The sequence below is a fragment of the Chrysemys picta genome, chromosome 3, assembly GCF_011386835.1.
Source record: "Chrysemys picta bellii isolate R12L10 chromosome 3, ASM1138683v2, whole genome shotgun sequence".
Lineage (NCBI taxonomy): Eukaryota > Metazoa > Chordata > Testudines > Emydidae > Chrysemys > Chrysemys picta.
In genome coordinates, this window is record NC_088793.1 from 158,012,792 (window position 1) to 158,037,653 (window position 24,862).

Consider the following 24,862-nt stretch of genomic DNA (forward strand, 5'->3'; position numbering starts at 1 on the left):
GAGGCCTGTAAAGGCTGTATGTGCTGAGGCTCGCACCAGTGGGAGAACCTTTTCCATTTGGCCAGGTAGGTCGCTCTTGTGGAGGGCTTCCTACTACTAAGGAGGATTTGTTGAACCTGGTGAGAGCACCTGTGTTCCGCATCGTTCAGCCAGAGAGATACCACGCCGTGAGATGTAGCGATGACAGGTTCGGGTGGAGCAGGCGACCCTTGTCTTGGGTGACTAGGTCGCGATGGAGGGGGAGGGTGATCGGGTCGGCTATGGACAATTCCAGCAGGGTCGTGAACCAATGCTGGCGCGGCCAGGCCGGGGCGATGAGTATAATTGTCGCCCTGTCCCTGCGGGTCTTGAGGAAGACCTTGTGTATGAGCAGGAACGGAGGGAAGGCATACCTCAGGCTCCCTCCCCATGGGATCGTGAAGGCATCTGCTAATGACCCCGGGCTGAGGTTCTGAAATGAGCAGAACTGAGGGCATTGACTGTTGTCCTTGGTGGCGAACAGATCCACCCGGGGAAAGCCCCACCTCCGGAAGATTGAATGCAGGACGTCTCGCCTCAATGCCCATTCGTGCATTCGGTAGGATCGGCTGAGGCGGTCTGCTAAGCCGTTTTGGATCCCCGGGAGATACGTTGCGATGAGGTGGATCGCATGAGCTATACAAAAATCCCATAATTGGAGTGCCTCGCGACAGAGGGGAGAGGACCGGGACCCGCCCTGCTTGTTTATATAGAACATGGCGGTAGTGTTGTCCGTCAGAACTGCCACGCTGTGACCTTCTAAGGTGGCGTGGAAGGTCTGACAGGCGAGGCGAACTGCTCTTAGCTCCTTTAGATTGATGTGAATCAGTTTATCTTCTCTGGACCACAACCCTTGGGTCCGTAGTTCCCCCAGATGCGCCCCCCAACCCAGGTCCGATGCATCTGTTACTAACGTCAGAGTGGGCTGTGGGGCAGCGAAGGGGATCCCTTCGCAGACCTGCTGTTGATCGAGCCACCAGCGGAGCGAGCCCAGCACCCGATCCGGGATCGTCACCACTAGATCCAAGGGGTCTCTGTTGGGGCGGTACGTTTGGGCAAACCACAACTGCAAGGGCTGGAGCCTTAGGCGGGCATGTCTGACCACATGTGTGCAGGCTGCCATGTGTCCCAGGAGCTGAATGCAACACCTTGCCGTTGTCGTGGGGAATTTTTGGACTGAGCTTACGGCTCTCTGAATTGTCAGGAATCGTGACTCTGGGAGGCTTGCCCGCGCGGTCACCGAGTCCAGGGTCGCACCTATGAAGTCCAGTCTCTGTGTGGGAACTAACGCGGACTTGGGCACGTTGACCAGGAGGCCGAGCCTGTCGAACATCTGCAAGGCCAGTGTCACGTGAGATCGGACCTCGGCCTCCGACCTGCCCACGAGAAGCCAGTCGTCCAAGTACGGGAACACACGCATCCTTCTCTTCCGAAGGAAGGCTGCTACCACGGACATGCATTTCATGAATACTCGTGGTGCTGATGCCAGGCCAAAAGGCAGGACCGTAAATTGGAAATGGCGCTGGTTGATAGTGAAGCGCAGGAACCGCCTGTGGGCCGGATTGATGGCGATGTGAAAGTAGGCATCTTTCATATCGAGGGCAGCGTACCAATCCCCCGGATCCAGGGATGGGATAATAGTTCCAAGGGAGACCATACAGAAGCACGTTCTGATCAGAAACTTGTTTAGGTCGCGCAGGTCCAAGATAGGACGGAGGCCCCCTTTTGCCTTGGGAATCAGGAAGTATCTGGAGTAGAATCCTTTTCCCCTTAGGTCCGGTGGGACCTCTTCCACTGCTCCTGCTGTGAGAAGGGTCTGTACCTCCTGCATGAGAAGTTGCTCGTGAGAGGGGTCCCTGAAGAGGGACGGGGAAGGGGGATGGCAGGGAGGGGGCGAGGAAAACTGGAGGGTATGGCCCGCCTTCACTGTGCGCAGGACCCAGCGGTCCGATGTTATACGCAACCATGCCCGGTAGAAATGGGACAGGCGGTCCTTGAAACTTGGAGGAGGATCCGGTATGGAGTGTGGTACGCTGTCCTCGGGCGTAGCTTCAAAAGCCTGGTTTGTTCCCTGGCTGCGGCTTGCCCTGGCCGTGACCTTGGCCCTGGTTAGGCGTATTGTTACGTCTCCGCCTGTTATCCCTGCCATGACGGCGGTATGGTTCGTGCCGAGGGCGAGGGTGGTACTGCCTCTGTGGTGGCTGCAGTTTAAAGGGCTTGCGCTGTGTCACCGGGGTATGCATACCCAATGACTTAAGGGTTGCTCGCGAGTCCTTAAGGCTATGTAGCCTGGCGTCCGTTTGGTCGGAGAACAAGCCCGAACCTTCAAACGGGAGGTCCTGCAGTGTGGTCTGCACCTCTGGCGGAAGGCCTGAAGCCTGTAACCATGCCGAACACCTCATCACTACCCCGACGCGATTGTTCTAGCCGCTGCGTCGGCTGAGTCGAGGGAGGCCTGCAATGAGGTCTTGGCCACCGCCATACCCTCGTCCACCAGGGCCGTGAACTCAGGATGTGCGTCCAGTGGTAGGGAGTCCTTAAACTTGGAGACCGATGCCCAAGAGTTAAAATTGTGTCTATTTAGAATCGCCTGCTGATTAGCGATCCTCAGCTGAAGGCCCCCAGATGAATAGACTTTCCTCCCGAACAAGTCTAATCGCTTTGCTTCCTTGCCCTTGGGCGCCGGGGCTTGCTGGCCATGACACTCTCACTCGTTGACCGCCGAGACCACCAGCGAACAAGGAGACGGGTGCAAAAAGAGGAAGTCAAATCCTCTAGATGGGGCGAAGTATTTCCTCTCCACACCTCTTGCAGTCGGTGCACTGGAGGCCGGCGTTTGCCACACCGTCTTATAGTTGGACTGGACTGTCCGTATAATCAGGAGAGCGACTCTGGAGGGCCCCTCCGGGCTCAGGATATCGACCATGGGGTCCTCCTGTTCTACAGTCTCCTCCGCCTGCAAACCCAGATTGAGGGCTACCCGGCGAAGCAGGTCTTGGTGCACCCGATGGTCAATCGGGGGAGGGCCAGACACTGTCGTGCCCGCTACTGCCTCGTCCGGCGAGGAGGAAGAGGTCGGGGCCTTCTGCCCATCCTCATCTTCCTGCAACCCGGCGTCGACCGGTTGCTCCTCTGGGGCCTGACCCATGGTGTGGGACTGGGACGGTACCGTGCTCGGTGCCGAGTCCACTCCCTCCCGCTCCTGCGGTCTAGAGACCGTTGCCTCCTTATGAGATGGCGGGCGGTACCGCGGGGAGCGGGATCGGTACTCTGATGGCCTGGATCTCGAGGTCCTAGATGGGGGCCCTTGTTGATGGTAGGCCCAGGGTGTCCAGAATGGCCATTGGCTCGGTTGGCCCCACTGGGGATGGCCACAGGCTTCATGATCCCTGATAGCCTGCGCCCTATGGGCATACCCGCCGTACCGGCCCGAGTCAGTCTCCGACACCACGGACGGTGACCTGGAAGGCCACGGCGGAGCCGTAGGACGGTGCCGGTCCGGGTTTGGGGAGTAGCGCCTCCGCGACCAGGACCTGGAGCAGCGTCTCGTCGACCTGGACCTGGATCGGTACCGGTGATCGCGGGACCGGGAACGACTACTGCTGGTCGGTCTCGGGTAACGTACCGCTGATGCCTCGCGGTGCCGACTCGTGCTTGGTTGCTGAGTCGGTGCCGACCGCTTGTTGAAGCCCGACTGCTGCGGTGCTTTCTGCGCCGAGGGCAACCGGGAGTCCACCGAGGCGGAGCTCGACCGGGACCGGTGCCTTGAACGGTGCCGAGATGGCGACCGTGATGGGCGCACCATCGCCGGCTTGCCTCTGTGTGGCAGCTTCGGCGGAGCGTCCTCAGTACGTGGAGGGGCCTCAACGGACAATGCAATGAGGTCCTTAGCTGCCTCAAATGTGTCCGGAGTGGAGGGCTGTTCCAGGAGCTCCTCCAGCCCTTCATCATCACTCGACGCGCCTATCCCGGGGCTCGACGGATCTTTCGGCGCCGGAGCCACTACCGGGGTCTGTGCCAGGGCCGTGCCGGCCTTAGGCGCACTCGAGGTCTTCACCGGTGCCGCCCTCTTATGCGGGGAGCGTCCTCGGGCCTTGGGTTGGCCCTTTGATTTTGCCGGCGAAGACAACCGGTGTCGTGCATGCCCCCGTTGGGTCGGTGCCGTGGGCTTCGGGTGACCCGCTGGCGCCGGTTCCTGCACCGATGCCAGGGCGCTCCGCACTGAGGCAGACGGTGCCGCCGAAGTGGAGGGCTGCAACGCCGTCTCCATGAGCAGCTGATTGAGGCGAAAGTCTCTTTCTTTCTTAGTTCTGGGCTTAAAGGCCTTGCAGATCTTGCAGCGCTCTTTCTGGTGAGCTTCCCCCAGGCAGCGGAGACACGAGTCGTGGGGGTCGCTCAATGGCATAGGCTTGCGGCACGTGGCACAAGCCTTGAAGCCTTGGGCGTGCGGCATGCCCCGCCGCCCAGGGCCAGTGCCGGGGTTGACCAAGCAACCACAGCAGGAACTTTAAGTACCTAATGAGCTGTTAACTACTAAGCTCAACACTACTACTAAATAACTGATAACTGTTTGCTAAATAACACTAATGACTATGCTAAGGGACACTCTCAGACGAGAGACAGAGTTGTTCCAACGCCGCCACGGACGGTAAGAAGGAACTGGAGGGGTCGGGTGGGCAGGGATATATATACCCTGGAGCGGGGCACCGCTCTGGCGGGGAGGAGGGGGCCCTGCCGGCCCGACGGGAGCCGCTAAGGGAAAAAGTTTCTGACGTCCGTGCACGCGGCACGCGCACACCTAATGTGTAATGGACGTGAACAATCACTCAAAGAAGAATATTCTCTATTCAGATTGTACTTCCCAAAAAACAAAACAAAAACACACCTTGACAGAGGCAGATTTTTCTCAAATGTTTACTGTTCATTCTCAGATTTCTACTCATGGTGGGTTTCAAACTTCAAAGTTGCTAGAATGTGAACTTAACAAAATGCTATTTTTTCCCTGGGGTCTGTATCTTGCTGAAATGACCTACATTTGCATAGCTAACCCTACCCTCTAAACTGATAATCTGTGTAAGCATGCAGGTTTTACAGCATTTAGAAGAGTTATCCTTTACACAGGAAGGGCTTCCCAACCTTAGCTAAAGAAGAGCTAGCACTTCATTATAATATTCTATGAAATTATAGGGAGAATGGAGCAGAGGGGCTCTACACATTCATCAGCAGTACAGCAGGCTCAGAGGGGTGTTAAGTGGCTCATTAATTTCAATGAGATTCTCAGCTGAACAAATAACCAATGCAGATAAATACAGCCTAAAACAATGGCTCTGAGAAGTATGACCCCCCAACCTCCATTCATGTCAGTGGGTGTTCCCTTCCTTCCTCCCCAGTGCTGGAGAGTTTCTGATATGCATCAAGCATAATTGTTCTCAGCTCCTTACCCCAGTGTCAGCACTGTGTTTTGGGAGTATGCTCTGAACAGCCTGTCTGTTCTAAGCTCCCCATCCACAGGGGCAGGGATTTCCCAGGTTCTGGCTCATATGTGGGGGTTAGGGAGAGGGGCTCAGATCCCCTTAGAAGGACAAGGCATCCCAGATCACCTGAGGGGAATAGGAAATGGGGCTCAAGCACCTCCAGAACAGTTAGCCCCCTCCAGAACCTGGCTCACAAGGGGGACATGGAAGGGAGGTCAAACCCCACACATAGGCAGGGTACCCCAGATCCCAGCTCACATGGGGGATAGGGAGAGCAGCTCAGAACATCCCACTCCCCAAATAGGCAAGCCTCCTCCAGAAGCTGGCTCACATGTGGAGGGGCAGAGAAAGGGGTCATACCCCTGTAGATGGGTTGGGGAGGGTCCCAGATTGTGGCACACATATGGGAGAGAATGTGGGGCTGACAGGTGCCGGTGCCCCTATCCTCTCCCCACATTCTTCTTCCCAGTGTCCCAAGCCCTCCTCCATTCCCTAGGGCATCATTTCAGATTTTGGTGGGGGGGGGGGGGCAACTTTAACCGTGATACCAAAAAAAGAAGAACAGGAGTACTTGTGGCACCTTAGAGACTAACAAATTTATTAGAGCATAAGCTTTCGTGGACTACAGCCCGAAAGCTTATGCTCTAATAAATTTGTTAGTCTCTAAGGTGCCACAAGTACTCCTGTTCTTCTTTTTGCGGATACAGACTAACACGGCTGCTACTCGTGATACCAAAGGCTACTTAGGCACCTGAAAACTCTAGGGGTTTTTTTTTGCAGATAACAACTTAGAAATTAGAAATAAAAGAAGATTTAATAAATATTAGACCCACTCAGATCTAATACTAATATGTTCTCACATCTTGTGTCAAGTCACTTAAGGAACACGAGTTAGGTTTAAAATTTTAATGTATATTCTTTGTTACTAACTCTTGAATACAACTGAAACAATTGTAGAAAAATCTAGATTACTTTCTATCATTTTTTTGCAGTTCATCAAGCTTGGACTAGATCATTTAACTTTGGAAACATCCTACTATGGCAAGGCCCCATGAGTTTATACTGCACCTGCCTGGGGCTCTAGAGGTGTTACCTCACTACAATAATACACTAGAAAATAACCTTAGATAGAAGTGAAACTGACATTTCAAGTCACTTTCACAGTATTGCCAATCCCAAATGTTCAAAAATCATGAATCAGGCTCATCAAAAATCATGTGATTCGTTTTAAAACCATAAAACTATATAAAAGTAATAGATTTGGGGTTCTTTTGATTTGCCTTCTGCTGTCAACCATGGCATCCATCCTGGGACTGTTTGCTAGAGTCTCAGAGAACTGGCTGCTTTGGTTTTGCTCCCATCTATCAAAGTCCTCTATATTGCAGCATGCAGCAGAGAGAGAGGCTGGTCTGCTGGATAGAGAGCTAGCCCTGAAAGACCTGGGTTCTACTTCCCCCCAATGGACTTCTTCTCTGACCCCAGACCAGTGCTTTAAGGACAGACTTTCAAAGGTTTTTAGGCACCCAAAGATGCAGCTAGGCATCTAATGGGGTTTACAAAGCACCTAACCTTCTAAGTGCATTTGAAAAAACTCACTAGGTGCTTAAATACCTTTGAAAATCTGGTCTTTTGTCTGTGTGTGCCTCAGTGCCACATCTGTACAACGGGGATAACAGCATTGCTCTACCTCACCAAGGGGCGGGGAGGAGAGGAGAAATAGGTTAGACATTGTGAAGTGCAAGCTCAAATACTATGGTGATGGGGCCACATATGTACCACAGGTAGAGTGGGAACTTCTCTATACACTGCTAGCCCTTCCCTGGGTTTGACCCCTTCTTTTCACCTATGACCCCAAAACCTCCCCCTTTTCTGAATGCAACCTAGGCTCAGTGCTTTGGTGTATTTTTTCTGAGTCCCCTGTGTTCTCTCTAAAACAACCCCTCCTCCTCCCTCTCTCCTGTCCACAGAGGGATTCCTCTTTTACAGGCTAAACTTCCACATCCTTAATTTAATCACCAGCCCTTTCTTATCTTAATCACCCTGCCTCTGTTTGCAAACAAAATACTGACTCCCTGCCCCAGGGGCACCTCTCCTCCGTAGAACTTACATTTCACACTAATGCTGTTCTGTTGTTAAGAGCTCCGTCAGGGAACTTGCACACCTCCTGTATGAAACTGGGGGGAGGGGGAGCTACCGCCCTCCCCTGCCCCCCCAAATGGTATCCTTGCCCAATCCCCATCACCAGATCCCACAACCCCCTCCCCCATTATCATCCACACCTTTGCCTCTATTCGCCCTCCCCTCCCAACAAGCATGTGCTTGTGTAGTTTATTTTCTTTTCCAAAAATAGTTTTGGCACCTCTGAATAGTCAACTGTATTCACTTTACATTTTCCCCAAAGTAAATAAAAATAAAACCTTTTGTCAGAGGCAGATTAGAGCAATATGCCTGCTTTTTTCACTTCAGATTTCTGCCCTGGGCCAGATTTAAACTCTCAGGATATGTCTATACTGCAACTAAAAACCTATGGCTAGTCCATGCCAGCTGACTTGGGCTTGCAGAGCTCAGGCTAAGGGGCTGTTTAACTGCAGTGTAGAGGTGGACCACATCTCACAAGGTCCCAGAGCCTGAGCTCCAGCCCAAGGCCAAACATCTACACTGTAATTAAGCAGCCCCTTAGCCCAAGCTCTGCAACCCACAAGCCTGTGTCAGCTGGCCCGGCCCACCACAGGTATTTAATTGCAGTGAAGGTATACCCTCAGTGCCTGGGGCAATGCTCAGATTCAATAACATATCTCAGAGCCACAAAGGTCCTGTAACACAGAGGTAATTTTCCAAATACTGTAGTTAGCCTCTCTCTTCACATGTCCAGTGTGATCCATTAGGAGTGTAAATAGGTACATGAGCCTCAGGCCTGGTCCCCACTTCGGACTAAGGTACGCAAATTCAGCTACGTTAATAACGTAGCTGAATTCGAAGTACCTTAGTCCGAACTTACCGCGGGTCCAGATGCGGCAGGGAGGCTCCCCCGTCGATGCTGCGTACTCCTCTCGCCGAGCTGGAGTACCAGCGTCGACGGCGAGCACTTCTGGGATCGATCCCAGAACATCGATTGCCTGCCGCCGGACCCTCCGGTAAGTGTAGACATACCCTTAGAACTGCTTGGCGCTTGCCTAAATGGAGAAGCAAACCCTACTTCGAATAATATTTTCCCCAAAAGGCTGGTGGGTGCCATGCACTCTGTTGAGATAATCTTTGAGCGTAACACTAGTGTGATGATCTGAGCCCTGGTTTGATCTCTACCTGTGAACAAAAAGTGTCAGAATGTGTTTTCCGGGGGCTGTATCTTGGAAACAACTTGGTCAAATGGCCCCAATTTTGGATCACTAATAGAACTCTGTGCCCCATGAGGAACACCAAATTTCATGGCAATCCTAGTAACCATATGGATTTAGAACACTTAAAGTCAAGCTTTCAACAGAAAGCTGGTCTTAAGTTTAACACTCTGAAAAATCAGGGCCTAGGTATCTCAGATTGAGGACCCAAAATTAGTGGTTACTTTTGACCTTAATGTCTTTGTGCCTCAATACCCCGTCTGTAAAATGGGGATAATACCACTCACTTTCACAGAGGTGTTGTTAAAATGAATTATTTAGTGTTTGTGAAGCAATCACATACCACAATGATAAGCACCATAGAAAAGACCATGGAGAAACCAATAATTCTGTCTTCAGAGCAGAGTTTGAATAGTGTGCAGTAAATAAGGTATGTGGCACACAATCAACAACAAAGAGAAAAAAAATATTGAATAGCTACTCATTAAGTGAGCACTATCCATGCTCTTACTGAATGAAGCAGGGGTTCTGAGGAAAAAATAATATGTGATCATATAAATCAATACAGTATCATCATGGACACGCACAAGGGAATTGAATTAAGATTGCACAGGCAACCTTAATTCTGGCATTTTCTAATTTTTGAGCACTTTACTTTGCTACTTTAATAATGTTCTTAAAATGCATTTTGAGAGTGTAGTTTAATATATAGTACAACCTAATACAATAGTAGTTAGAAAAATTGTCATTGATGAGGACAGTTACCTAAAGTTGTGGTTGTATTCAATTTCAGCATCTCCAATCCCGATGAAGTCTCTACCTCCTCTACTGTAGATTTCCTTTCTTAAGATTGGCTTTAAATTTGAATCCAAAGTTTCAGCAAGATCCTAAAACCCATACATATATTGTCTACATTGCAATCATTATGGTTAATTAATAAGCTCAAATAATTATTTAGCTTTGTGAGCTCAAAATCAGATATACACCTTGCGTTTTATCATTACATTTAATTTCTGGAAGGATATTCATATCCCCTGTGCCCAGCTGGGAACTCTCCTTAAAGAGGGACCCAGGGACAGTGGGTACTAGAGATGCCCTGTCAGTGAGACTCCATTGGAATCATGCTGCCTAGCAATGCAAGTGTGGGGGTGGCAAGGACCCAGAGCTAGTGCAGAAGCACAGGTCCTCAGCGCAGATGGCTCTGGCCTTCTGATCCCATAGGAATCCATGTAGCTGACTGAGACTTTCTTGTATGTATGTGGTTTTATCAAGAAACTGTCAGTGCTTATGGCCAGTTCTCCACACCAGTTTTAACGCAGTGCAATTCCACTGACATTATTGGAGTTACTACTAATTTACATCAGTGTCAGTGAGGAGAATTAGGTTCCTAGAGTTTTAGACGGATGTTTATTATTAAATTTAAATAAATAAAACTACAAAGTAGTTCCATCACTTCCATCGCTCTCCTACTCTTATACCTTTGACAAGGGAAATTAACATTCAAACGCACTCTATTCTTCTTACATTTATAGTTTTCTGATGGAATTTTTTTCCTTGTTATTTACTCAGAACCCCCCCCCCCCCAAATTAAACCAAACTACCTGTAGCAGAATGGAGTCTCCAATTCGCATGGCATTTTCTAAAGTTCTTAAGTAATTGGAATCAGAAGTATGAATTTGTCGTAGCCTGTCTCCCTCCATTTGACAAATCCATTTGTAAGCCTGTTTCTGTGGATCAATTAGTAAAGGCCAACGTTGTCCATTCTTAACAAGGATAGCATTCTCAATGGAGTACTGGTCGAGAGGCAAACCTTCATTTTGCCATTTACTGACCTAGAAAAGTTTCAATTTTCAATATTTTTACATTTTTGACAATCCTTGTTATTTCATGGATACAATGTTTACAATTAACTACATATAAAGACATAAACAAGGTGATGCAACAGAACACAACAATCTATATTGTAAATAATCTCAGTAAAATACTTGGACCTCTGAATTTTACTCTTAGTAAATCAAGTTTGGAATCAAGTGTTCTGAAAGGGGGAAGTCCTGATAAAGCCTTTGATGTAAAAAAATCAGCTATGCCCCTCACCATCTGCTCATATTATTACCTCATTTTTTTCTGTCATCGCTGTTATTAGGGAATAATTTGGAGACACGGGAATGATATTCTCATTACACAATCTCAGACATTCATTTATTAGCTGCTGACGATATTCTGCTGATAACACGCCACTGTAGATGATGCATGCTGCTGAAACAAGGGCATCACCCATAATACCTTGCAGCCTTTCGTCCAGGTTATTAACTGATTCTTTCCATCGCTCCTAACACAACCAAATGAAATATTATCATTTGCAATAAAATGTACCTGTTTTTAAATGTATGTAAATATGCATTTTTAATAATGCAGTATCAAAGTTTATTGTTTACAATTATGTGGAATAGGAATCGGGAGTGTAATTAAAGTGACAGTTGCAACTCTGGACCAAGGAAAGGAATCATTACTGCAGCACCTCAAAACCTATTAATCATAATAGGGAAGGCTTCCTCCTGCCCTTCAGAACAAGTCATTTCTGCCCTGCAGTACAAGGGATTGGAAATACTGTTGTTTCTGCTGGAGGGAGGAAACTAAGGTACAGCTGTTGAAAAGTCGGAAGATTGTTTTTATCAGGAAAGAATAATCCTCAGAAAGACAATTCTCCTCTTCTTCTGCCCAGGGCCGGGATCTAGTTATTAAACTGGACAGGCCAGCACAAAAAGCTACAACACCATGGTAAGCCATATAATAATGTGGGAGAGGGGAACCACTATCTGAAAAGGGGAGGCAGCTTCCCACCCCTGAAAAATGTAAGTGAAGTAAAACTCCTATGACGCTCTTATGCTTGAATGTTCTGAGGCCAAAAAGTGGACAGTACAAAAAATGAAAGGCAATACCATCTCATCCGCCAGAGCTGTGCTTAATATAGATGCTCTGTGTAGACGCTGAGTTGCCAGTTGCTTTCGAGTTGCTAGCATTTCTTTCTGGGCTATGCTCTCTTGATAGCTTGCCTCTAAATTCTGTTCATGTTCTTCAATCTAATAATCAATTGGCAGATAATAGATCAAGGTTTTTATTTTTTATTTTGACTAAGAGGTGCATGCCTGCCATTTATTAGACGTAATAGACCTATGCTTCTCTTACTATGTGTGCTACCAATGTAACAGGCTTGAGCTTATTTAAGAAAGTAAGAGCTTACACTGTAGTGATTGACAGTTGTTTCACATTGCATTGCTCTAAAACTCAGTCTTTTCATTATGCGCTGTCTGACAATAATATGGCAATCCACAAATGGCAAATGATCACAGCAATTTAGAGGCTAAGTCACCTCTAGTCTTTACCCTCTCTGAAGTATAGGCACAACACAAATTTCTATTGTTCATTTTCAAATGGGCCTTTCCTACATTTTGGAGCAACATTTTCCCTTGGTACTGAAATTGTTCTTTTGGGGTTATTTATTACTACCGATTACTTTTCTGTTGTTTAACACTTTCTGCATTAATAAGTCCTCCTCCCACTCCCACTGTAAAGTCCAGTGTCCCAAATTTGAGCTGTAGCTGGTTGACAGGAATGGAGCAAACCAGGAGGCATTTTTGAAGAAATCACTATTTTCTAGGCTTTGCTGAAGTTTGATTAAAGGCCTGATCTTGCAGTCCTAGTGCAGGTAAAGCTCCCATTGAAGTAAATGAGACATCAGACAGGAGTTCCACAGTCTTAGGATTGGGCCCCAACTCTCCAGTAAAGAAGTGTGTCCCCCTTCTGAAGCTTTTAAAATAAAAATCACTTGTACAAGTTTTAGTAGGGTCTAAGAAAAATATGAATATTTACATGCTTCAATAACTAAGCAATAACATATAATAATGAGAAATGTCTCACCAAGGCCAAACTTCTTTGTTTTTCATCCAGTTTTTGATGGGCAAGTCTTAGTACTTCCTGAGCTTCTGTAACCCGGATTTGTTTTGGCTTCATCAACTAGATAAAAATATGTATCAAAAATTGTGTCCAAATCAAACAAGTGACTGCCTAAATCTTTCATTCTGTGCATAAATTATATTAAATTCATTGCAACTCTGTGCTATCACGCCATACACTCTTTCATGGGTATATGCCTCCTTTTGATTTGTATTATTACTGGCTGCATTTGATAGTTTTGTCTGCCTTCCTGGAGTTTTCATTCAGTCTGTAAAATGCCAATTGTGTTGTAATAAACACATATTATTAGAAGTTACTGATTAACCAAAGTATCTGTTTGGCTTCTAATTCAGACAGTTCATCAAGGTAAGAATAACTTGCTCTCTAAAAATTTCACATATTTCTCATACTATTTTAAAACATGCATAAAATAAAATCACATAAACACAAATGTAAGTTCCATGACTTATTTTTTCAGTATAAATGAAAATATTTACATATGTAGAATGCAAACTCCAAATACTCAAAACATGCGTAAGGACAACAAAAATCAGTTGATTGTATTAAAAATCTTGAAATTTTTAAAATAATAGATTTGGAGTTCTTTATTTTCTCTCTCTGAGTCTTTAGGGTTTATATTTTCAAACTTTTCTCTGCAACCATGAGGGCTAAAGGCTTACTCTTTAAAAATTAAAATTGAGATTCTCAGGTAATTAGATGACTCCTGGAGTTGGCACCTCAAGAAAAACACCAAGATATTGGGGGACTCAGTATAAAATCATAAGAGTTGGCAACTAAGGCATCATGGTAGAAATAGGTCATTGGAGAGATAATTAGGATAGGGCCTTAAAGATAAGACAAGAATCGAGCCTGATGTGGATTAGAAGGGGGAGTACAATGGATGGATGAATAGATGTGGGGGTAACATATCAAGAGGCCAGAAAGAGGAACTGACCTTTTGGTAAAATAAGGATTTCAGTTTTGGCCATGTTAAGGTTGAGCTAATGGTAAGAGATCCAGAAGGAGATGTCAGACTTGCAGAGACATGGGTCTGGATGGAGGGAGGCAGTGAAGAATGTACAGGCAGATTTCAGAGTCATCAGCAAACAGATGGTAGATTAAGATGTAAGAGGACAAAATCAGCCAAGAGAATCCAGAGGAAGAAGAGGAGAGGACTGAGGAAAGACCCCTGTGGGATGTGCATAAGGAGTATACAAGGATATGAGGTTGACCCATTGAAAGAGATGCTGAAGAAATAGTATGAGTGGCATATGGAGAACTGAGAGACGACAATATCAGAAAAATCAAGGGAGGGAAGAATGTCTAGCAGGAGGGGAGTGATTATAGTGTCAAGATTAGGAGAGATGTCAACATAGGCGTGCGCACGGGGTGTGCCGTGTGTGCCCCGGCATACCCTAATGCCCTGAGCTCTGGCTGGGAAGGCTGCTCCTCTCCCTTCCCCTCCTCAGCTGTTTGCCGGGCAGGCTCAAATCAACTGCTTCCTGCCTCCCTGCTCCGGCAGGGGCCGAGTGAGTCTCACACCGAAAAAGAAAGAAAGAAAGAAAAAAAAAGCCTTAGGGTTAGGTGTAGGCAGGAGTGCGGGGCTATCAGCAGCAGCACAGCCAGCCCCTGCTTGTCTAGGGCTGCCCCGCACCTCTTGGGCTGGTGGCCATGGCATCCACGTGTATGGCTGCTCCCTGCCAGCCAGGCTCCACTCTGGCCACAGCAGGCAACAGGTGACCCAAGGGAGCCCAGCTAGGCTAGGGCTGGGTGCAGTGGGAGAAGCTCCAGATACTGGCAGGAGCCATGCCGGGGTGGGGGAAGAGAAGCTCCAGACAGGGCTGGAGCCACATGGGGGGAGGGAGTGGGGGTGGAGGAGAAGCCCAGACCCGAGCAGGAGCTGCACTGGGGGGAGAGAGGAGAAGAGGAGAAGCCTGGACCCCGGCAGGAGCTGCACTGGGGGGGGGGGGGGGGGAGAGAAGCCCGGACCCTGGCAGGAGCTGCACTGGGGGGCATGGGGGGCGGAGGAGCCACACTGGGGCAGGGAGAAGAAGCCCTGGACCCTGGCAGAAGATGTGGGGTTGAAGTCCCCTTCTTGGGAGCCCCTGCCACCCTAGTGGCAAAAGTTGCAGGCTGAAGCCCTGACCCCACTCTGTGTGGAGCTGGCCTGAGTCCCTCTGTCTCCCATCCCACCTGTGGAGCTGGGGCTGCATGCTTCCGCGGGGAGGCTAGGACCCTCATCTCAGGGTAAGGGGTCCAGGGCTAGGGGGGTTGAATAAGGGATGGGGGCAGTCAGGGGACAGGGAGCAGGGTGGGTTGGATAGGGGGTGGGATCCCGGGGGGGTGGTTAGGGGCAGGGGGTCTCTGGAGGGGGCAGTCAGGGAGCAGGGGGGGTTGGATGGGGCATGGGAGTCCCACGGTCTGTCAGGGGGCAGGGGGTGGATAGGGGTCAGGGCAGTCAGGAGACAGGGAGCAAGAAAGGTCCTGGGGGGGCAACTGGGGGGGGGGTCTTTGGAGGCAGTGGTCAGGGGACAAGGAGCTGGGGGGGTTAGAGGGGTCAGGAGTTCGGGGGGGGCTGTCAGGAGGCAGGGGTTGGAGAGGGGTTAGGGGAGGCAGGGAGCAGAGGGGGGTTGTATGAGTCAGGAGTTCTGGGGGAGCCTGTCTGGGGGTGGGGAGCGGTTGGATAGGCGTGGCAGTCCTGGGGGTCTGTCTAGGGGCAGGGATGTGGATAAGGGTCGGGGCAGTCAGGGGACAGGTAGGGGGTAGGATCCTAGGGGGGCAGTCAGGAGACAAGGAACAGGGAGGCTTAGATGGGGAAGGGGTTCTGGGGGGCAGTTAAGGGCAGGGGTCCCAGGAGGTGGTAGTCAGGGGACAAGGAGCAGGGGGGGTTGGAGGTTCTGAGGGGGGCAGTCAGGGGGCGGGAAGTAGAAGGGAGTGGATGGGGGCAGGATGGGGGTGGGGCTAGGGCAGGGTAGGGCTCCCTGGGTGCACACCCTAATGAAATGGGCTGCGCACGCCTATGGATGTCAAGGTTGAGGATGCAGTATTGTTTCCAAGATTTGGGCAGGAACAGGTCACTAGAAACCTTAAGAAGAGTAGTTCTGATAGAGTGAAGAGGAATTAGAGAAAGGGAACTTAAAGCAGCAGTTGTGTATGGTGAGCTTGATGAGTTTACAGCTGAAAAGAGTTGAAAATTGGAAAGGGAGGAGACAGGACCGACCATTTATGAGACATCAGGGTTACTGATGGATTGAAGTTTGGAGAAGGTCTATATGGCAAGACTAGAGAGCAAGAGGGTGAGTGATGTTAAATTAGATGAGGTCAAAGAATGGGAACTTAATGGTGGAGAGATCAAAGAGAGCAGTTTTTAGTGAAGCCAAACTTGAGAGTGACCTTTTTGGTGTGTGAGGAAACTTCAAATGATCCAGGAGATTAAGGAACCACATACCAATGAGATCAGAGGAACACTTAGGAAATGAAGTAAGAGTAGGAGAGGAGTCTGGGGGTTCTAGAAGTTTGATAGATACTTCTCAAACACATATTCAATTCTTACTAAATGTGAAAACAAATTTTACTTGACAAATGTCAACTACTGAGCTGCATTTACCATTTTTCTATTTCAGCTATTAAAGATGTCTTCTTGAACAATAATCCATGGTCATGTGACTGTAACATGAAACCTTTTATTCATTGGTTCTCCCAGACCAAAGTTAACTTATCTCCTTTTGAAGATCTAAGGTGTAATTCTCTGACAGAAAATAAAGACAAAGCACTTCATACACGTAGGGAAGAGGATTTCAAATGCAAAGCCAAATTCTGAATTGTGAGCAATGTCAGAAGATAATGAAGTTGCAATACATATGTATTAGTTTTAATATAATTTATTCATCCTAATTAATATGTTTTAATTCCAATATCCCCTTCACCACAGTGAGGATCTGAAAGCAAAGAGCTCTAAGTGTTCCTGTCAGTGGCTGTCTCCTCAGGTGCTTCTACCTGTCCTGTTCTTCTACTCCTAACACTTCTGCTTAGTTTCTACCCTTGCTCCTTGATTTTATGTGAACCCTAGAGCTTTGTCCAACTTTAATTCCCTAGTAACGGCTTCTCCCACTCCACTCCTTTTTCTTCCAATTACCCTAATCTAATCTCCCCATACACTTCTCTTACTTCCCCATCTGACCCTTTTCCTGGCCCCCAGGCTGTGCCTATCAAATAACTTCCTTCCCACACAGACTGGCTTCACCTTTCATCTAACCTTCCATGACCATTCCACCTAAAACTCCCTACATCCTGGCTCTATTCTCCATTTGGGTCTGGATGCTCCGCTTCAGCTTCTGCTCCATCTGTTTCCCTGCCTCCAGCCACTAGCTACATACCAAACAGAATACCTGGTGAGATTCCCTCTTCTGAACATCAATTTATGAGAGGGTTAAATAAAAGGTGGTTTCTTACATTATTAAAGAATGAAAAAGGAATTAAAAAATATCATTCTCCATGTACACATACTCAACATCCCCACAAATAGGGGCCTTGAGAGGAAGATTCCACAAACTTTCCCTGATGAAGATCTTCCCACATGGTTTCATTGGGAGACAGGGTTTGAATCTCTGAAACTTACTGCAGGTGTGGACTAGACAGTAGGCAGGCTTTGTGTCTCACCTCAACTTCTTGGGAACATGGACCCAATGGAGCTGCAATGTCAGGGATTTCCCTGGTTGCAGATGCCCTGAGACCTTATTTAGAGGCTATATTACTTCTCCTGCCAAATTAACAGAGGCCTGGAATATGGACAATGCACATCATTCCCTAGAGCTGGGCCTGCTCAACGGCCTGTTTCCTCCAACCATGCAGATCTCCAGATGGACAGTCTTCCATATAGTGCAATGGAAATGGAACTGCCTTCAGAACAGGGTTGGGGATCCTCACACAGTTCAAGGGATAAGACAGGACCCAACTGCTTGTATTACATTTTCTGTGTATGTATTTGAATATGTATGTATTACACAGACACTGAATATACACACACAATTATTGTGCTGTCCTTATGAGATAACTATTGAAATGTTTAATCCCAATAAATATATTGTACACTCTCTTTTCACGCCATGTATATATTTCTAAAATGGAAATATTATTAGGTCTGTCGATTAATCGCAGTTAACTCACGTGATTAACTCAAAAAAATGAATCGTGATTAAAAAAATTAATCATGATTAATCGCACTGTTGAACAATAGAATACCAATTGAAATGTATTAAATATTTTGGATGTTTTTCTACATTTTCAAATATATTGATTTAAATTACAACACAGAATACGAAGTGTACAGTGCTCACTTTGTATTATTTTTATTACAAATATTTGCACAGTAAAAATGATAAAACCAATAGTATTTTTCAATTTACCTCATACAAGTAAGGGAGGGGGGGAGGAATAGCTCAGTGGTTTGAGCATTGGCCTGCTAAACCCAGGGTTGTGAGTTCAATCCTTGTGGGGGCCACTTAGGGATCTGGGGCAAAATCAATACTTGGTCCTGCTAGTGAAGGCAGGGGCTGGACTCGATGACCTTTCAAGGTCCCTTCCAGTTCTAGGAGATAGGATATCTCCATTAATTTTTTTTTTTAAGTACTGTAGTGCAATCTCTTTATTGTAAAGTGCAACTAACAAATGTAGATTTTGTTGTTGTTACATAACTGCACTCAAAAACAAAACAATGTAAAACTTTAGAGTCTATAAGTCCACTCAGCCCTACTTCTTGTGCAGCCAATCACTCAGACAAACAAGTTTGTTTACATTTACAGGAGATAATGCTTCCCACTTCTTATTTACAATGTCACCTGAAAGAGAGAAAGAGAAGTTCGGATGGCACGTTTGTAGCTGGCATTGCAAGGTATTTTTGTGCCAGATATGCTAAACATTTGTATGTCCCTTCATGCTTTGGCAACCATTCCAGAGGACATGCTTCCATGCTGATGACGCTCATTAAAAAAATAACACGTTAATTAAATTTGTGACTGAACTCCTGGGGGGAGAACTGTATGTCTCCTGCTCTCTGTTTTACCTGCATTCTGCCATATATTTCATATTACAGCAGTCGCAGATGATGACCCAGCATGTTATTCGTTTTAAGAACACTTTCACTGCAGATTTGACGAAATGCAAAGAAAGTACCAATGTCAGATTTCTAAAGATAGTTACAGCAGTAGACCCATGATTTAAGAATCTGAAGTGCCTTCCAAAATCTGAGAGGGACGAGGTGTGGAGCATGCTTTCAGAAATCTTAAAAGAGCAACACTCCGATGCGGAAACTACAGAACCTGAACCACCAAAAAAAAAAAAGAAAATGAACCTTCTTCTGGTGACATCTGACTCAGATGATGAAAATGAACATGTGTTGGTCTGCACTGCTTTGGATCGTTATCGAGCAGAACCCAACATCAGCATGGTATGTCCTCTGGAATGATGGTTGAAGCACAAAGGGACATATGAATCTTCAGCGCATCTGGGACGTAAATATCTTGCAACGGTGGCTATGCAGTGCCATGCAAACGCCTCTTCTCACTTTTAGGTGATATTGTAAACAAGAAGCTGGCAGCATTATCTCCTGCAAATATACACAAACTTGTTTGTCTGAGCGATTGGCTGAACAAGAACTAGGACTGGGTGGACTTGTAGGTTCTAAAGTTTTATATTGTTTTATTTTTTAATGGAATGATTTTTGTACATAACTTTACATTTGTAAGTTCAACTTTCATGATAAAGAGATTGCACTACAATACTTGAGTTAAGTGAATTGAAAAATACTATTGCTTTTATTTTTACAGTGCAAATATTTATAATAAAAAATAATAAGTGAGCTCTGTACACTTTGTATTCTTTGTTATAATTAAAATCAATATATTTGAAAATGTGGAAAACTACCATTTATATAAATATTTTTGCATTTCTATTAACAGCACGATTAATTGTGATTACATTTTTAATCACTTGACAGACCTAAATATTATCGGTTATGTTATCATATATATTGAGTTTAGTCAAACTAAACATGCTGTAACTAATTAAACTACCCTAGTCTACTGAATCAACTGTTTATGCCAGGTGAATTTTATTTAAGAACATAACTATATTGTGCAAAACACTCTTACAGCTAAATTCAAGGCTCAGATGGCACACAACACACGCCCAAAAATGGCCTGAGTGGAATCATGAGGTATAATTTTTGTGTCCCACTCCCCAAATCTTGCAGAGTTCACACCTCACAGGTCCTCTGCAGCTGGAGCTATGGAGAGTAATATTCCAGGGTGGGACCTGGGGTCAGGACCCTATATTTTAGAGGGTGCACTCTCTGACTTGGTTTATTTCTTTAGATGTAAATAAAAATAAAAATCACCTCTGAAGTTGCAACATATGTCTGAGATCTCTGGTAGATGTCTTCTTTTACAAAGCAGCCTATGAGCAATCTGCATGGGGAAGTGCATGGGTCTATAGTTGGTCTGAAAACAAGTCCATTGTCTGATCTAAAAGTACTTGGGACCTGAATCTTGCCTCTCTTCTTTAGCCAGTGTTAAATTCCTATTTCTACTTTACCTAGAACTTGCTTAAAATTGAATTTCTATAAAAGATTTTTAAAAGATGTTTTTGTATTTAAAAGTGAATTTACTGGTGAAAAGTGTCTGATGGGAAGGTAGGACCTAGGGAAGGAAGGAAGGCCTAGACCTCTCTTTATCCACAGTACAGGAACAATATGGCTCCGCCAAATATATCTCAATCCTGATTCAGAGAAAGAACCTCAAAAAGACAGAAGATTGGTTTTCTGGGCTATTAAATCATAGATCTCTCTATTGAAACTCCTAACAAGACAAGAATGAAAAGATCCTGGGAAGGACACTAAGGATGGTCATAGATGTTACAAGATTTATATATGATGAGAGAGAGTAAAGAATACATTGGTACTCAATTTGGCTTTTTAATCATGCACAGTTTCTATGAGCTTGCATAACATGGAAGTGAGATTGAGTCAGCACAGATTTTAATATTTCTGTTTTTATTCTACATTCTCTAAGGCATCTAGTTGAATTCTTGGACTATAAGTAGCATGGGTTTTACAAATTAATTTTTACCATTTCTATTTTGAGATTACTGCCTTTAGATGGATTGCACAGATATTACTAAGAACAGAATTTGGCCCATGAGCTTTATTATGGGTAACTATTTGGCTAAGAGGCTGAATCAGTATTCCAGTAGAATAACTTTCATATGAAGGTTCCTACTAACTTAAATAGCTAATTTCAGTTATTGTTGAATGCATTTGTATATGAAAGATCATTTTCTAAGAACAGATGATCATCTACCAAACATATTCTTATAGGGACTTGTATTTTATTGGGAATACTAAAAGAGTTTTCGGAAATAATGATAATTTTATTAAATAAGATACCTTTTGTACTTCGTGGTAGTGATCTAAAGCTAAAATCCAGTGACACATGGAGCAACAGGCAATAGACACTAGTCCCACTTTTGATGGGCTAAAGTCAGGTGATCTTACATATCTTTTCAATTGCAGAAACACCTAAAAAATGAAATGGTTAAATATTAGAACAATGACTTAGAGTTCCCACAGATTTGAAGAGTTATTACAGCATTCTTTATTGCTTAAGGAGAAGACAATGGAAAATCTTTTTGGATATTTTTTAGTTATGTGAAGATGAGAAGAAAACACTATAAATACTTTGGGCAGGATTATGATCTCATTTTCACTGCCGTTAAATCCATAGGAATTTTACTGTCTTCAGTTAGATTTACATAGTATTTATATAACAGAATAGTATCATAGAAATATAGGGCTGGAAGGGACCTTGAGAAGTCACCTACTCCATTCCACTGTGCTGAAGCAGGACCCTGTAGACCTAGACATCACTGACAGGTGTCTGTCTAACCTGTTCTTAAAAACATCCAATGATAGGGATTCCACAACCTCCCTTGGTAGTCTATTCCATTACTTAACTATCCTTACAGTTAGAAAGTTTTTCCTTATATCTAACTTAAATCTCCCTTGCTGAAAGGTAAGTCAATTACTTCTTATTCTATCTTCAGTGAACATGGAGAACAACAACAACGCCACTCCCTTAGCAGAGCCGTGTCGCCAAGAGCTGGAGCCGCCGCTGATAGCGGCCTGGGAACAGCAGCTGCCGGCACTGCCACCGCCTCCACTTCGCCCGTGAAAATTGCACAAAAATGTCTTTCTATCCTTCTCTGGAAGATCTGAAAGTGGACAAGGTAATTCAGGCTCAGACTGCCTTTTCTTCAAACCCTGCCAATCCAGCAATTTTGTCTGAAGCTTCTGCTCCCATCCCTCAAGATGGAAGCCTCTATCCCAGACTATACCCAGAACTTTCTGAGTACATGGGTCTGAGTCTTAATGAAGAAGAGGTACATAAAAACTTGCCAATGGTTGCAAGTACACAATCTCAGGGGCAGCTGGTAACAAGACCCTCCACTGTGAATTATATGGTGGCTCCAGTAACTGGAAATGATGTTGGAATTCGCAGAGCAGAGATTAAACAAGGCATCCATGAAATAATTGTGTGTAAAGATCAGGATGGAAAAATTGGACTTCATCTTAAATCTATAGACAATGGTATATTTGTCCAGTTAGTTTTTTTTTCCTGGGGTTCTCTGCTCGGTGTCCCCATCAGGTTCCCTTCGTTTGACCCTTTGGCCACATTCCTGTCCCTGTTATTTCATTAGTTGTGCCCCGGAATCACTTGGCTTCCAGGTCCTATGGATCCCCCCCTTAGACTGAGGGGAGGTCCTTTAGCAATGGGCTTCCACCCGCCGACTTCCTGGATCCCAATAGGATCATTTTCTTTATAACAGCCCTTAGCATATTTGAAGACAGTTATCTGGTTGTCCCTCAGTCTTCTTTTCTCAGGACAAAACATACCCAGTTTTTTTAACCTTTCCTCACAGGTCACGTTTTCTAAAACTTTTATCATTTTTGTTGCTCTCTTCTGGACCCTCTCCAATTTGTCCATATATTTCTGAAAGTGCAGACACAATATTCCAGCTGAGTCCTCACCAGTGCCTGGTACGGAGTCTGTGCAAACTGTCAGGCTCTGGTTTGAGGCGGGCAGACCTGGTAGTTAGAGAGGTGGTCAAGAACAGGTACAAGGGTCGAAGACAGCCATAGAGTTGGGTCTGGGCTGAGTTAGGGAGAGGCTGTGGGTCAGAATTGGGGTCAGAGTCCAGAGACAAACCAAATCAGGATTATAGTTGGAGTCCCAATTCAGGCCAAAGATTGAAGCTGGGTGGGAGTCAGTCTGAGGGTCTGGGGGGTCAGGAGGTGGATGCAGAGCTGGAGTGGGTCAGTAACAGGGCTGGAGCACAATTGGACTAGGGTACGGACAAGGCTAAAGCAAGCTGGAACAAGGCTCAGGTAAGGCTGGGGCAGGAATTGCACCAGGGGCAGGAATTGCACCAAAGGCAGCTGGAAGCAGAGGGAGTCTATAACACAGTGAGACCGCGGTAGGGTTCCTGGCTGAGCAGTGCTGTAGCACAGACTAACCTGACATCTGGTGCCATCAGTAAAATATCTGTGCCTTGGGGTTATTTGACCCAGGCCCTGCTCAGGGATAGGCTGCTACAGCATGCCTGAGTGCTGAGTCACTGCAGGCTCTGTTGGAGGGGTGAATCTTGGCAGCTGAGTGAGCAGTGGTAGTCTGGTTGTGGGTTTGCCTCACACAAGGTGAAGGCCCAGAACAGTTTTTACAATTGCAATGGTGTTTAGAAAACAAAATGGAGGTTATTATTCGATATAGATGTATACTGAGTTCAAAATATCAAAGAGAATTCAGAAGTTGTATGTAGGCAGGTCCCCCAAACCATTACAACACCCCTAAACCTTGATATTAAGAAGAAAATTCTGCTGAGGGAAGTGAGATTTAAAAACGTCCTGAACAACAAAAACTTATAAAAATTTTGCCAACAGGCAACTAATCATATCTTTCCCTAAATTAATACTAATATGTGCAAAAAAACTAGTATAATAAGCTAAAAAGAGATATATCATGGATACTAGGAAGCTCTGTTTTACAGCCACAGGCAGTGAGAAGGAAATGAGTTGCAGGTGGACCACCTCCACCTTTGATGCTCTCAATATGAGACCACAAGGACACTCAGGGTGCAGTGCAGCCCCAAACAGATACTGGCCAAAAAAACACATGGGGAGCATGCGCACCAAAACTGAAATATATATACCAACAAGCACTCAAAGAAGAAACTACTGGTTTAATTTTTTCTAAAAGCATTACACTCATCCATTCTTTTCTACATATTGATAGAAAGGGGAGGTTCTGTGTTCCTCCAGTTCTTCATTGAGCACTAAACCAGTTGAGTTGGGGAGAAAGGAAGCTTTAAACCACCTCTGCACCTCCTCTGTTCTGTCCTCAGTCCTCATCTCAACTCAGAGCAGCCCACGAGCTAATCTAAATTGTGTCAGTTTGTAATAGCCCTCTATGGACAATTACAGTGGCACACAGCACAGTGTGCTCATGACTTTCTGTTTCCTCACCCTCCTATCCTGCCCCTGACAAGGCCCATACTTCTGGAGCTGCCAGGGAGTCCAGCATAAAGGCATTATCTCAGGTCTATGCTGGGAAGAGAAAGCCTATCCATAACAGTAGGATTCTGCAGCAGTTGTTTCTGCCTCTGTCCCCTTTGTAGCCTCTTAATCCTGCCACAGTGGCATAAAGGGGCTGCAACATGGGACTGAATCTGGCCCAAAGTTATTATACAAAATTCAGTCTTTATCAAGACAAAATCAACATCCTTTGAAGAATCCTAGAAGAAGTGAAGATGAATTATTGGGGACTATATCATCCCTTTACCTTTTCTGGTAGATTATCTTTATCCAGAGTAACCAATTTTTTGAGGAATCCTGCATCTGCAAGGAGGAGCTTTGTTGTTGCCCAACTAGGTTTTTTTTGCAGAAGAATGCAAACTGCATTCATAACAGTTAGTACAAGAGGAGGAGGATGAGTATATACTCTGTAAAAAACAAAGAAACATTTGAGAAATTAA

General features: G+C 45.8%; 1 protein-coding gene across 1 annotated transcript in view; it reads right to left on the reverse strand.

Annotated features, from left to right (window-relative positions):
- Positions 1–24,862, reverse strand: part of DNAH14 (dynein axonemal heavy chain 14) — a 530,612-nt gene that overhangs the window by 92,776 nt on the left and 412,974 nt on the right. Inside the window, 7 exon segments of the mRNA XM_065589985.1 lie at positions 9,593–9,714; positions 10,429–10,659; positions 10,941–11,156; positions 11,767–11,907; positions 12,746–12,841; positions 21,222–21,353; positions 24,670–24,829. Of these exon segments, the coding sequence (XP_065446057.1) occupies positions 9,593–9,714; positions 10,429–10,659; positions 10,941–11,156; positions 11,767–11,907; positions 12,746–12,841; positions 21,222–21,353; positions 24,670–24,829 (1,098 nt within the window).